Source organism: Podarcis liolepis (genome assembly GCF_965112155.1).
Source record: "Podarcis liolepis genome assembly, chromosome: 9".
Taxonomy (NCBI): domain Eukaryota; kingdom Metazoa; phylum Chordata; class Lepidosauria; order Squamata; family Lacertidae; genus Podarcis; species Podarcis liolepis.
The window spans coordinates 70,722,773-70,737,410 of NC_139564.1; the positions used below are offsets into that span (position 1 = coordinate 70,722,773).

General features: G+C 42.3%; 1 protein-coding gene across 2 annotated transcripts in view; it reads right to left on the reverse strand.

The window, feature by feature from the left end:
• SEPSECS (Sep (O-phosphoserine) tRNA:Sec (selenocysteine) tRNA synthase) overlaps positions 1-14,638 on the reverse strand; it is a 44,477-nt gene that overhangs the window by 23,141 nt on the left and 6,698 nt on the right. For both annotated transcript variants that reach the window (XM_083460522.1, XM_083460523.1), the window contains exons 3-6: positions 13,067-13,185; positions 12,811-12,969; positions 11,523-11,676; positions 4,608-4,710 (exon numbers count right to left, since the gene is read on the reverse strand). In XM_083460522.1, the coding sequence (XP_083316648.1) occupies positions 4,608-4,710; positions 11,523-11,676; positions 12,811-12,969; positions 13,067-13,185 (535 nt within the window). The remainder of the gene's footprint in view (positions 1-4,607; positions 4,711-11,522; positions 11,677-12,810; positions 12,970-13,066; positions 13,186-14,638) is intronic.

Below are 14,638 nucleotides of genomic sequence, written 5' to 3' on the forward strand. Positions count from 1 at the left end.
GGTGATGTAGAAAGTTAAATTGTTCTTCACATTTTGATCTCAGCGTTCCTATGTAACAGTGGAGCTTTCCACAATGCAAATGTTAATTTGGCTACAGCCAGCTCTGAAAATATGTTTGTGAGGACGGGAAGAGTGGTGACTGTCCGGCCTACTGCTTGTTCATTGTCTGCCACACTACTGTCTTTACACGCATCTCATTTCTGGCGTTCAAGGCCTGAGGGGAAAAAAGATAGGGTGGGCGCAAGCCCCACCTGGTTCCCCAGCGCCAGATCTTACCTTCCTCAGGCAATTTAATAACAAGTCTGTGTTACAGAGGTCTCTCATCTTCAAGTTCTTTCATTAGATAATTCTTTATCTCTGGAATTTTCTGGCTTGGCACATCAAGATTCCCCCCACCCCACTCAGTTCTATGTGGTGCAGCTGCCGTAAGACCGTCCCGCCCCAAACCATGTTTTGCAAATCAGGATCCACCCCTGAGGGTACATGCCTACCCCAAAGCAAATTCCCACAACCCTTATCTTGTTGGCATTAATTTTGTTTTGTTCTGCGTGTGTTGGTGCTAGCTTGTTTTCTCATTCAACAGAATCTAATGCCAGCAGCTGTAGTAGGTTAATATCAGTGTATGTTGAACAGTTAGGGAAGGAAGGTGTCATGGGTGCTGTGACATAAGGAATACAGGGAAACAGACCCCACACCAAGGTGAATTCCCCACTTCAATTATTTTGATGCATCCCTTGTTTTGCCGTATGCCTTTATTGGCCACAGGACAAGAATTGTTGTTATTGTTGTTTGGTCATGTCCGACCCTTCGTGACGCCATGGACCAGAGCACGCCAGGCACTCCTGTCTTCCACTGCCTCCCACAGTTTGGTCAAACTCATGCTGGTAGCTTCGAGAACACTGTCCAACCATCTCGTCCTCTGTTGTCCCCTTCTCCTTGTGCCCTCCATCTTTCCCAACATCAGGGTCTTTTCCAGGGAGTCTTCTCTTCTCATGAGGTGGCCAAAGTATTGGAGCCTCAGCTTCAGGATCTGTCCTTCCAGTGAGCACTCAGAGCTGATTTCCTTCAGAATGGATAGGTTTGATCTTCTTGCAGTCCGTGGGACTCTCAAGAGTCTCCTCCAGCACCAGAATTCAAAAGCATCAATTCTTCGGTGATCAGCCTTCGTTATGGTCCAGCTCTCACTTCCATACATCACTACTGGGTAAACCATGGCTTTGGGAAAAACATCATGCTTAGTTAGGCCCTTCCTTCCTTCCTTCCTTCTGCCATGCAAGAAAGGTGTCTGTCTATCCATACATCTTCCATACACCACTACTGGGAAATCCGTAGCTTTAACTATACGGTCCTTTGTTGGCAAGGTGATCTCTCTGCTTTTTAAGATGCTGTCTAGGTTTGTCATTGCTTTTCTCCCAAGAAGCAGGCGCCTTTTAATTTCGTGACTGCTGTCACCAAGAATTGCATCTTTCCAAATGCAGCTTTTCAAAAGTTCAGATTCCATAACTACGTATGCTATTAAAATACCTTTAACAAACAGATTTCAGCAACAATCTGAGCCGCATTCCTAAAATCCCAAGAAGTCTGGCCTATCTTAACATAGGGGTCACCCCCAAATGAAGGGAGGGGGGAGATCAAGAAAGCAGAAAGCTTATGAAAACTGGCTAGCCAGATGGCTAGACAAGGACTACTGATGCAGAAAAGTTCCACAGTATTTATACTCATACTCAAGATAGGCAGTTGGAAAGGGGCACAAGACTCCTGCCTCAGCAGGCATCCCCATCACATGCTGCTAAAGGGCAGGTGTTAACTCAATCTGCTGCTTCTGGCTGCATATCCATAACCTATACATTAGCGCAATCACACAGACACAACAGTGGCAAATCTGAGCAGCTCAACAATTTAAAGGAGCTCAAATTTTGCAACAAAGGAAGTTTCACAAACAGTGACGTCGTTTTGCACGAAGAAGTACTGGTGGCAAAAGCCCCCAAATTGGGGAAACCATATCCGAGAGCTCGAAATGGCCTCAATATTGGGTTAACTGATTTGTGGGCTGAGCTGCCTGTTGGTTTAGAAAAATTAGATGGATGCCAATTCATATGCAGGAATCACATTAATAAACAACAATAATAAACACCTAGTATTTACATAGCACCTTTTCAGTCTTTTAAGACATGCATATATCTTTACAAAAGATCTCTCATGTCGGTATTATTATTGTCACACACCCCAGCATCATACTGCAGGTGCATGCATGCATGTGCAAAGTTTAGACTGGTAGCAGCAATTCCTCCCTGCAAGGGTGGGGGCCCATTCAGATGCTCCATCCCCCAGGAGACTGATTCAGGAAACTGGGGATTCCCAAATATTCTTGGGGGGGGGGAGGGTGTTTTCCAGTGGAGAAAGCTGATGATCCTGTATAAGCTCTGGTTTTGCGATGGAATGGTGAGATGAAAAACGGTTGACACAATCGCTCCTGAACATTGGCTCCTTGGTATTCTAGGCAGCTTCAGGATATGAAGCAAGCCAGATGAAGCAAATAATAATAATCATCATCATCATCATCATTTATTATTTATACCCCACCCATCTGGCTGAGTTTCCCCAGCCACTCTGGGCGGCTTCCAATCGAGTGTTAAAAACAATACAGCATTAAATATGAAAAACTTCCCTAATCAGGGCTGCCTTTAAGTGGCGCAAGACTTGCTCTGCACCCAAACAATCCCTGGTTAGTGCACCTAATCATGCAGTGTGGAAGACTCATTTTGCAGCCTGCACTGTGGCCGACTGGTGGAGTTATTTTAGACAGTTACTTACTAGAACATTTGAGGACTTGCTGTGACCAACTGGCTGCACACTTTGAGGATAAAGTTGCTTGACTTCAGTGTGACCTTGACTCTGCGGTTGTCACAGTCGCAGATGAAGTATCCAATGCCACCGTCCGTGATGTGTTGTGGGATCGGTTTTGCCTTATGCAGTCAGCTGACGTGGACAAGGGGCTTTCAGCTATATCCCCAGCTACATGTCCTCTGAGCCCGTCTACCCTGGCTTTCTAATTCTAGAAGAGTGGGTTGGATCAGAATCTGCTTACAGCTTCATTGTGGAAGAGGGTGTGGTACCTGCTACCTTGAAAGAGATGGTGGTAAAGCCTCTCCTAAATAAACCCCTGTACCCTTTGGAGCGGATTAACTATTGACCAGCTGAAAATACCGTATTTTTCGCTCTATAAGACGCACCAGACCACAAGACGCACCTAGTTTTTGGAGGAGGAAAACAAGAAAAAAAATATTCTGAATCTCAGAAGCCAGAACAGCAAGAGGGATCGCTGTGCAGTGAAAGCAGCAATCCCTCTTGCTGTTATGGCTTCTGGGATAGATGTGCAGCCTGCATTTGCTCCATAAGATGCACACACATTTCTCCTTACTTTTTAGAAGGGAAAAAGTGAGTCTTATAGAGCAAAAAATACGGTACTCCTTTACTTGGGGAAGGCTGTGGAAAAGATTGGGGGGATAGGAGCAGCTGCCAGCATTCTTGGATGACACAGATTGTTTAGATCCATTCCAAACTAGGTTCAGGCCTGGCCATGGGGCTGAGTCAACCTTAGTCGTCCTAATGGATGATCTTTACCGAGACTGGGACAGAACTCAGTGTGACTTTGCTCCTGCTTCTTGGTCTCTCTGTGGCCTTCAATACCACTGACTATGGCATCCTCCTGGACTAACTCTGTGGAATGGGCATCGTTCAAATACTTTTTATATAACTTTTTAATTGAAATGTTAACGTTTTATTTCATATTTTTGTAAACCACTTATCAAGGTTTCCTTACAATCAAGCAGTATGTAAATTTTGCAAAAAATAAAAAAGTAAGAGAAAGAGAGGCTGTAGCTTTCCTAGGCTTGCATCAGGTATTTCCTGGCTCACAACTCATTTTCTTAGCCACTGCACTATCTAGTCCTTGCATAGCATATTCTCCCAAAGCTGTGTGCTTGAAATTTAATTTCCCTATTCACTTTTAAATACCATGACAGATCCTTTTCTGTTGAGCACTCTTAACCCATCCAGGTCAAGATCCTTTTACTCTCCTCATGCAAGTCAGGCACTAACACTTCAGAATTCTGAAGGCTGAGAAAACTGGTGTGGATCGCGGAATTATCACCCCACATTCTGGGTTTATCTTCTCTCTCTTTAGCAGCTATTGTCCCTGCTCCTTCCACTCCCATTCTCTCAGGAAAATTTGCAACTAGTAAGAGAGTTAAGTATAGATTAAGTTAAGTATAGTGGCAGCCGCCCTGTGGAACGCCCTCCTACCAGATGTCAAAGAGAACAACAACTACCAGACTTTTAGAAGGCATCTGAAGGCAGCTCTGTTTAGGGAAGCTGTTAATGTTTGATGGACTACTGAATTTTAATATTTTGTTGGAAGCTGCCCAGAGTGGCTGGGGAAACCCAACCAGATGGGCGGGGTATAAATAATAAATTATTATTATTATTGATAAATAACAGAGGGAAACACAGTATTGCCAGCTAGAAAGCTCCAAGTTTCAAAGTTGGTGTAAAAGTCTAGTTAATCTAGAGACGTAACAGCCAAGATAGAGGTAAATGTCTCTTACCTGCTGAATGAGATGCATACATTTGGAGGACTGGACTCCATATGCATTATTGACTATGTGGGGGATGTCATATCTTGCACAAATCTCAGCCAATTCTTCCAATCTGCAAATATAAAATTGAAATTTGGGCAAACACAGTCAAGGAGAGAAAAGTAATAGAAGGAACCTGGGAGGAAAGACTGAAATAAATTAAAAGGAAACGTAAGGGAAACAAAGCAGAGTATCTCAGTTAGCCTCCTACTGCTTAAGATAAGATGGAAACAGTTCAAACAGTTCAAATAGCTGAATAACTTACAAGGGGATTATGGAAACCCGGTGACATATTTGGCATTGACTTTGAACAGATGAGCATATCACTAAAAGCTTTTGCAACTTCCTAAGTTTCATGCCGTTTGAGACCAAAGCCCTTAGACTATGGTATTAGTTCAAGAGTTATTTAGATGTTAGCTAAAGTTGCATTCTTATCTATTTTTCTAATGAGTATTTGGACTAAGAATTCAGTTTAAAAAGCACTTATTTTACGGTCCAATACAGTGGTACCTTCATTGTCGAATTTAATCCATTCCAGGAGTCTGTTCGACGCCCGGAGCCGTTCAAAAACCAAGGTGTGGCTTCCGATTGAGTGCAGAAGCTTCCTGCACTCAATCGGAAGCTGCGAAAGACATTTGGCTTCTGAAAAAAGTTCACAAACCAGAACACTCACTCTGGGTTTGTGGCGTTCGGGAGCCAATTTGTTCGGGAGCCAAGCCATTCAACAACCAAGGTACCACTGTAGTGATAAACATAGTTGTAATTATTTAGAGGCATTCAATTTCTTTTTAAATCACAACCTTCCCATCTATCTAGATTTCAACTTCAATGGGGACCAAACATATAAAGCAGGCATAGGCAAACTCGGCCCTCCAGATGTTTTGGGACTACAGCTCCCATCATCCCTAATGGTCCTGTTAGCTAGGGATGATCGGAGTTGTAGTCCCAAAACATTTGGTGGGCCGAGTTTGCCTATGCCTGATATAAAGTCTGTTGTGAAAATTAAATAGTTCAGGACATATTGAAATGATTTAAACCAAAAAAAACCACCAACTTTCTGATTAGCGCATTTTGGGGGGCAGGGGGAAAGTATGTCTACTAACTGAATGCTAGAACAGCTAAAATACCTGAACAGTACCCAAAGATCTTCGGGTGCAGCTCCCATGTCTTTTATACTACAGAATCTAGGTGTAGTTACGGGAACAGCTGTGAAATTAAGGGCCATATCCAATCATGCAGTTCCATAGGTGATTCTTCTCCTGACCCCTCCAGCCCCCTGGGAGCCCTCAAAATCAGTGTGGGGAGCACACAGGAGAAGGAAAGAAAACGGATGTCCCAATTTTTTGGTCTGATTCACTGTACAGCGCTACCAAGAACAGTGTTACCTGGAACATCCTGTTCCAAGAACATCCATCCATACCAAGAACATTCTGTCTACTGGACTGCCTACATATGTACAATTTTCACAATTATTAATACGATTCATAACCTATTGTGTCATCTGTGTAATGCTCAACTTCATGACACTTTTTTTTTTGCTTCTCATTCATTCTTTAACATAGGAAATCAGGCTTAGGTTCAATGTACTGTATTTAGCAGGGGGATAAGGGATTTGGTTTTAAGAGAATGTAAATGTAGATTCTAATGGCTTTTTCAAACTCAGATACAACTTAAAACCAAGTTATTTTAGGGAGCACTTGGTATAATTTCATTTATTCAAAAATCCATTTATATAAAATCATCCATTTTTAATCCACCCTGGCCCAAGAGATGAAAAATTGCGCCTCTGAGCTATAAATCCAATCCAAGCTAATTTGGCAGCAATTAAAATTATCATTCTCTTCCTACAGCCTTAGTTTAAATGAGCTGGTAATCTATGTGCACAAGCAACTAATCCAAAGTTCACTCTATTCTGAAGTAGGTCTTTACTACTGTAGTGAAGCAAGTGGAGGAGTACGAAGTCTGAACGGCAAAAGTCAGGTTATTATTTAAAGTACCAGTGGGGGGGGGGTAGGAGAAAGGGTTTCAAAAGGTACACAGCCACACACACACAATCAGAGATAAAACAGTATTATGAAAACTACCCCCCCAATTATCTTTGCCCAAAAAGAGGTACACTGATAAGACTAAAGCCTCAAAAGGGATATACGATTATTATAAGCCTGGGAAATACTGGTGCAGTAGATAGCATGTTGAACATGTACAAGAGAGGCTTGGGGTCAAATCCTCATTCAGCTATGAAGCTCACTGTAGCCTAATAATATTCAGACATAATGCCAAACTGCAGTATGATGGCAGTTTAACAATGAACAGACACAAGCTGCAGGGTTCACATGCCTGCTCCCTGCTCCTCCTTTTCCCAAAGTGTAGGGTGATCAGTGCTTGCCTACGAACCAGTGCCAACCCCAAGTGAAACCATTCCCAATATTGTTATTGTTTCAAAAATGTTACAGCCCATTTACTAATTGATTGTCTGATTTTATGTTAATGTGTTATACATTTGATGTTAGCCGCTCTGAGCCCGGCTTCGGTTGGGAAGGGCGGGATATAAATAAAAATTATTATTATTATTATTATTATTATTATTATTATTATTATTATTATTAAGCACGCCCTGCTTCAGAAGCCAATGCAAGGTAGGCTGCTGCACAGCAAATGAACCACCACTTTCCTCAACATTTAATGGTCTGGGAGTTCAGGCAGCAATCGTTAAGTTTGATGTTATAGACTAGGATGTCCTCCTTGCAGGAACATCAATTACTTTTGCTCTTGGTTGCAGGAGCTCTGAATAGCAAGGTTGCAGAGATGCCAGAGTTCAAAGAGATTCAAAGGGCCACTCTCAAATGTATTTAAAGTGAAATGCAGGAGGAAAAGGATGTTTTAAAACCATCTGCTGTGTGCTTTATTTTATATAGATATGTAAAAGGTAAAGGTACCCCTGATCGTTAGGTCCAGTGGTGGATGATTCTGGGGTTGCAGTGCTCATCTCGCTCTATAGGCCGAGGGAGCTGGCATTTGTCCGCAGACAGCTTCCGGGTCATGTGGCCAGCATGACTAAGCCGCTTCTGGCAAACCAGAGCAGCGCACAGAAATGGCGTTTACCTTCCCGCCACAGTGGTACCTATTTATCTGCTTGCACTTTGACATGCTTTCGAACTGCTTGGTAGGCAGGAGCTGGGACCAAACAACGGGAGCTCACTCCATCGCGGGGATTCGAACCACCGACCTTCCGATCGGCAAACCCTAGGCTCAGGTAGATCTGGCTACTGAATTTTTGCAGAATGTAGTAGTTTAAGAATATGGGCATTTGCCATCTCTGGTTTAGAACAACAGCTAGAAAAACAGGTCGCAATCCAATCAACAAGTAAGGAGCATTTGGAACCACTCAAATCAATGTGCACACCTATTTTTGGTTTGGTTTGCATTGTAACTGTGTGGTCTTATACATACTTACTGAGAAGTAAGAGTTCAATGGATTGCAGTCTAAGGGTAGAGGAGACAGGTGTTCCCGAGAAATAATTATATGAAGTATGAAAGTTTGGAGGAAGGAATACCATTGTGCCTGCACTTTCCTCGGGCAGGGGTCCCTAACATGGGAGTTCAAATAGTTTTTAAATGCAAAGGAATAGTGCTGGAAGAAATGACCACATAAAAGTTATAAAAGGAAAAAGCCATTTCATCTGATACCTAGACAAAATGTTATAGCAAAGTTGAAATATATTTTCTGAGGTTGCAGCAATGGGGGCAATCCTGTTGAAAAGATAAATGTGTGACCTTCAGGGGTTGACAGCAGTCCTTTAATAAAAAAAAAGGCCCTGCAAATGCCATTGAATATTTTAAATTCATAGTTTCAGGAATGAGACAGCGCACAACAATGTACCGGACTACAAAGCTGCTGGCAGAGAAATGAACGGCAAATTGCAATGGCCTGAGATTAGGTTATTTTTATTTTCACATTTCAATTCAGAATTTTTCCCCAACTCAGTTTAGACAACATTCGCGGCACAAAAACAGAATTATTAGACCAACTTTATATCCTTTTACCACATACTTGTACAAACGTGTATTAAATCAATAAATCAACAATATATTTAAAAAACCAATTCAGTGTAGCCGAAACTAATTTACAGTAAAAAGAAAAAAAGATTCTTACTCAGAAGTTCAACTTTTATGTGTGACTATATTTCTAAAGAAGGGACACGGGTGGCGCTGTGGGTTAAACCACAGAGCCTAGGACTTGTTAATCAGAAGGTCAGCGGTTCGAATCCCTGAGACGGGGTGAGCTCCCGTTGCTCGGTCCCTGCTCCTGCCAACCAAGCAGTTCAAAAGCACGTCAAAGTGCAAGGAGATAAATAGGTACCGCTCTGGTGGGAAGGTAAACGGTGTTTCTGTGCGCTGCTCTGGTTCGCCAGAAGCGGCTTAGTCATGCTGGCCACATGACCCAGAAGCTGTACGCTGGCTTCCTTGGCCAATAAAGCAAGATGAGCGTCGCAACCCCAGAGTCGGTCATGACTGGACCTAATGGTCAGGGGTCCCTTTACCTTTTTATATTTCTAAATGCAAAGACTTCTAGAGGAGGACTGCAAATTCCAGCTAGTACTTGACATTGAGGTCACAATCCAACAGTTCAATGCTGGTGTGTGTGTGTGTGTGTTTTGCTGTTTCAGGTGATCTTGATCATCTTTCCCCTACATTAGCAATTTTCAAACTTTTTGCCTTTAGGAAACTTTCCTAGCTTGCCTGCCATGAAATTTTGGACATACCAGACACCCACACACCCATGTCCCGTGGGAGAAGATGGGTACTGGCACACAAGCTGTTCTGCAGGGAAACCTGTCAGTCATTACTGATACATTCGCTGGAGAATATCCCTTCCACTAGCTTTCTGTGAAACCCCAGAAGTTCCTTGGACGCAGTCTAAAACTACTATCCTATCTACCCCATAATATATAGCTAGGTCAAGGATCATATGCAGAACACTCTGGATTAAGATCACAGGATGCAAAATCCTATGGATCTGCCATTTTTGAAACAACTGAATTAAAACAATACAAAAAGGTAATATGGAAATGAAGAAAAAAGAAGAAGTAAGGCAAGATAAAGGTCTAAAAAATAGAGAGGAAGACTATCTTACGCTAGGAGATGCTTTTGGCCATTGCTATAATATGTGACAGTGGTAAATGTGTTAATAGGAATCACTAAACCTGTAAAACCCTTGACTGTGCTCCTCATTACGTAACTGCAGATACATATTTGCATGCATGAAGGAAGTTATTTACACAGTTTATACTACAGATCATTTTTACCACCACTACTTGAAAGACAATCCAATTTAGAGGATAAATTTTCTTACCCTCTGCAACCGCAATCACAATTTATTAGTTTCTCAGCCGACTCTTTGTCTCCCATCCACAAGCCCAAATCATTTACCCACAAAATTGGAATATGGTTCAACTTTGAATAGAAAAGCAGACTTGAAGTGTTATATTTTGTGGAGTCCAGAAGTGTTCTGAACCAATTTTTGCTGACAACCACAGATGAAGAGTTCACAAAATGAATAGTGATGCATTTTTAGGGAATTTAAAATTTTGTTAATTACCTTTGTTTTAACTGCTTGGAATGGAATGGCTGAGGCTGCAATCTTAGCTCCACATACATGGGCGTGAGCCCCACTAAATTCAACAGAGCTTACTTACTTCAGAGTAGGCACGATTAGGATTGCACAGTTAGTCAACACTTCCTATAAGCTTATCAAATGAACACCAACAGAGAGGTAGCAGAAACATTAGACATTAAAGAAGTTGCTTTTCTATCAATAATTCCAGTAGCTAAAGATGATATCCATCCTAATTAGAGGCCCTCAGGAAAAGCAATTTGCAAGAATAACTTTACTCCAAAGTACAGTTGTGGAGGATCATTAATCTAAAGCAGGTATGATAAAAATCGTTTGTCTGACTTTTGTTCCACCTGGTAATATTCATATCCTAGTTAGGAACTCCCTCCAGTCTTTCTATGAACTGTTGAATACTAACATGCAAATATTCTGACATTTAAGATTTCTCTGTACAAACAAGCCAGCACAACAGAACCTTACCTATAAAATGCTAGTTTTTTAAGTGCAGGAGGTTTCACTTTAACACAAGAGAGCATTCAAACATACAATTCCTTACCTGTAATCTAGAGTAGTATCGTACAAAGAGATTCCCCCAGTCTTGTGGTTGAACTCTTACTCTAGCAAGGATACAGTCAGCTTAAAACCAGACCATAAAATGTATCTGTCATAGATCTCCACCAAATATCTGGCAGACTGTGTCAATGACATCCTCCTTCCTGAGTTCCTGGCCATGTGAACTTCTTGTTTCTGCCAACTTTCTCCCCACTTTCCTTCCTCGCTAAAGTATGTTCCATGGTCTTCCTCGCAGCTCTGGACAATTCCCAGTCTTTCTTTCCTAGTTCCCATCCCCATCTCCCCTACACTGCTTCCATTAGCTTGAGGCCTGCTCACAATCCCGTCTCTCTATTTTCTATTTCCTCCTGTCCCTCTGCCTGTGGGTGACTCATTCTAGGACATGAGAAGCTCAACCAACAACAGCCAGAGACCCTTCTCCATTATCTGATCCCTTGTGGACAGGCATAGGCAAACTCCCACCCTCCAGATGTTTTGGAACTACAATTCCCATCATCCCTAGCTAACAGGACCAGTGGTCAGGCATGATGGGAATTGTAGTCTCAAAAAAAAAAACATCTGGAGGGCTGGAGTTTGCCTATGCCTGCAAGTCTTGGACATTAGGGAAACTTAGTCAATCACAGGCAGTAGCATCATTGCTACCCTCAAAGTCAAATATAAATTATAGCTACCAAAAGTTTACATGTTGCTTTATTTACCTGTCAGGCACCCTTGGAGCAAAACATGATGTGGTAGAATGAACACAGAGTATATTATCAGCCTCAAGATCCTGGATTTTAGCTTCCACTGCCTTGAGGTCTGTACGCAGCTCGTCACCTTCTAATACATTTTCTACCACCACAGGTTCAAAACCTAGTCCAGCCAACAAAAACAATGTATGAGTGGGCATCCTGGATTCTCCTACAATTTAATCTTCACTTTATCCCCAGTGTGCCTCCTTTGTTTGATTTTATTCTCATTGCTTACTACAGAGACAACTATTTTATTAAAATTACTATTAAACTTTAATATTAACCACTATGGATATCAGTAAATAAACTGGTATTGCATCATCAGTCCAGGAAATTATCTCACTAGCACTCGTCATACAACATCCCATGGAAAATTAAAATTAAGAGCAAGACCTGACATTCAAACATGAGATACAGAAGTCAGAGTTACTCTCTCTAGACTCGATTTAAAATATTGTTAGCAAAAACGTCCTACAAGATGGAATGAACATCCAGCTTCCAGTAAAGAAACCTGGAAGATGGACATAATATTCTACGTGTGTCAACAGTGGTTTGAACACTCTGAAAAGAAATGCTGCAGAATATAGCAAAGGTGTTGAGGCAGCTTACATCACACTTGACGTAAATCTCAAAAAAATCGCAGACTTGTTGTAAGTTAGCCTTTCAGGAGCTTATTGGCTATTTTCCTTCTTAGCAGCTATTGCAGATTTTGTGGATTTCTACCATAGGTGCTTGTCTGCAAGTTCTTAACCAGCCTCTGAACAAGCTGCTAGGATGCTACAGAATGTTCACACATATTCTCACTCTTCAAATAGAACGTGAGCAATAGAATATTGAAAATCAGTATGATTTCTGCCGAGAAGTATAAGGTTTGTGGGGCTTTAGAAAAATCCTCACATGACCCAGGGACAAAAGAGACAGTGTGTTTCAAAGATAACTAGGAAGCCAGAAAACTATAGAAGAAGAGAAGGAAGGAAACTGAATTTTGCATATAATTACTTAAAATCATAGCTTGTTTCAGCTTCCAGTAAGTTATATATACTGCAGGCCTACACAGTTTCCAACCTACCATGCAAAAACCAAAAAACAGAAACCTCCAGTCATGTATTGCAAGGTATTTGACAAGCCCCCTCCTTTTATTGCAGTCCCAGGAAGGCATTAGCAGCTAGAGGTTTACCAAGAATCAAACAACATGTTCAGAGCTTGTGCTAAGCAAGCAACAAGAATCCCCAGCACTCCACACAAACCCTTTTACCTGCAGTGATCATTGACTTGAAACAGGATTTCTGGTCTATGCGGGGCCAGATAATGTATTTTGCCTTTGGTCTCTTATGTCGTAGTGTTAGGAAGCATAACGTTAGGCTCATGCCAGTTGCCATGGGGACCACAAAGCAGCTACTCGCTGTCCTGACACCTGCAGGTAAAAGACAAAAATCAGACGTGAAAAACAAATGCTCTTAAAATATTGCAAGTACCTGTAAGGGAACACATGCGCTTGGCTCCACACTTACCGGCAAGTTTTATGATATCCAAGGCAACTGAATTAGTAAGTTTGTTCAAAAGACTGGAGCCTGCAGCTTTTGGCTGAACAGCAGAAATATCGCCTGACCTTCCAATCCCATGGATCAACCTGGAAACGAAACAGAAGGTTGGGAGGGAAATGCAACCTTTAACAGAAAAATAGATACTCAGATACAGAGTTTTGCACCAGGACTTAGTGAGAACCAACTTCATGAATTGTACTGGCATTAACTTCAAAATATGTGACTTGGCGCTTGTGGGTTAAACAACAGAGCCTAGAGCTTGCCGATCACAAGGTCGGCGGTTTGAATCCCCGCGACGGGGTGAGCTTCCGTTGTTTGGTCCCAGCTCCTGCCCACCTAGCAGTTCGAAAGCACGCCAGTGCAAGTAGATAATTAGGTACCGCTCCGGCAGGAAGGTAAACGGTGTTTCTGTGCGCTGCTCTGGTTCACCAGAAGCAGCTTAGTCATGCTGGCCACATGACCTGGAAACTGTACACTGGCTCCCTCGGCCAATACAGAGTCGGTCACGACTGGACCTAATGGTCAGGGGTCCCTTTACCTATGTGGCTTACTGTAAATTCAGTTATTGTATCTACCGCTATGTAGACCTACAAAACTTGTGACCCACCAATTTGAAGGCAGCCAACAGCTGTCTATGGCAGCTTGGCAATTTAGCCAGTTCTGCTGCCTGCCCTGGACTGCAAACACAAGAGGGGATGCTGAGGCCCTGGAAGGCTCCAGTGACCTGGTTTGCAATTTCATGGTATGCTAAACTCTGGTTTACCTGCATCACGTGAACATGCTGACTCCAGTAGATGAGTTTGCATTCACTTTGCTACTTGATGGTCCTTTCAGCACAGAGTGGCATTACAGCTGAGTCTAGGTCTCTTTGTCTTAACCATGATCTGTGGCCAATATCTCTTCCATGGTTACATGACACAGAATGAAATGAACTGTCTAGGTTCCCTGTCTCCCTCTCCTACAGGATGCTCTCGCAGTTGCCTTTGATGGTTCCTCAATACATTCCAAACATTACAAGCCCCTCATCCCAATGTTTGCCTTCCTTAAGGAGCTGTGCAAGGTAAAACAAGACCCTGAGCTCTTTCGAAGTCCTCTGTGCATGCCAGAGGACCTGAATGCAAACGATGGGTAGTTCCATTTCACATGGAGGTTCCTTGCAAGGACAGAAGCAAAATAGGTCTCTGCATTGATTCTGCCTTCTGCTAAGCCAAGCAGGAAAAGAGACATATTGGTCCCATTCTCCCCAGTTCTTTAACACACACAGAAGACTTAGGTGAGGGGCAGGTGGCAACCACATATAAGGAGTGGGCTTGCCAAAAAACGTGGAGCTCTTTGTCATTCTATCACTTACAATTATTCCAACACTGTAAGAATTATAATTCTTACAGTGTTGGAATAATTGTAAGTGATAGAGTGTCACTTGTAATGACAGCTGGAACAACAAATGCATACTGTTTGGAGCAGCAAAGTAAGCTTATATTTAAAAATGTGTCGGCTGTAAATTATACATCAGCCCAATCGAGTGCCAGATGACCTGGG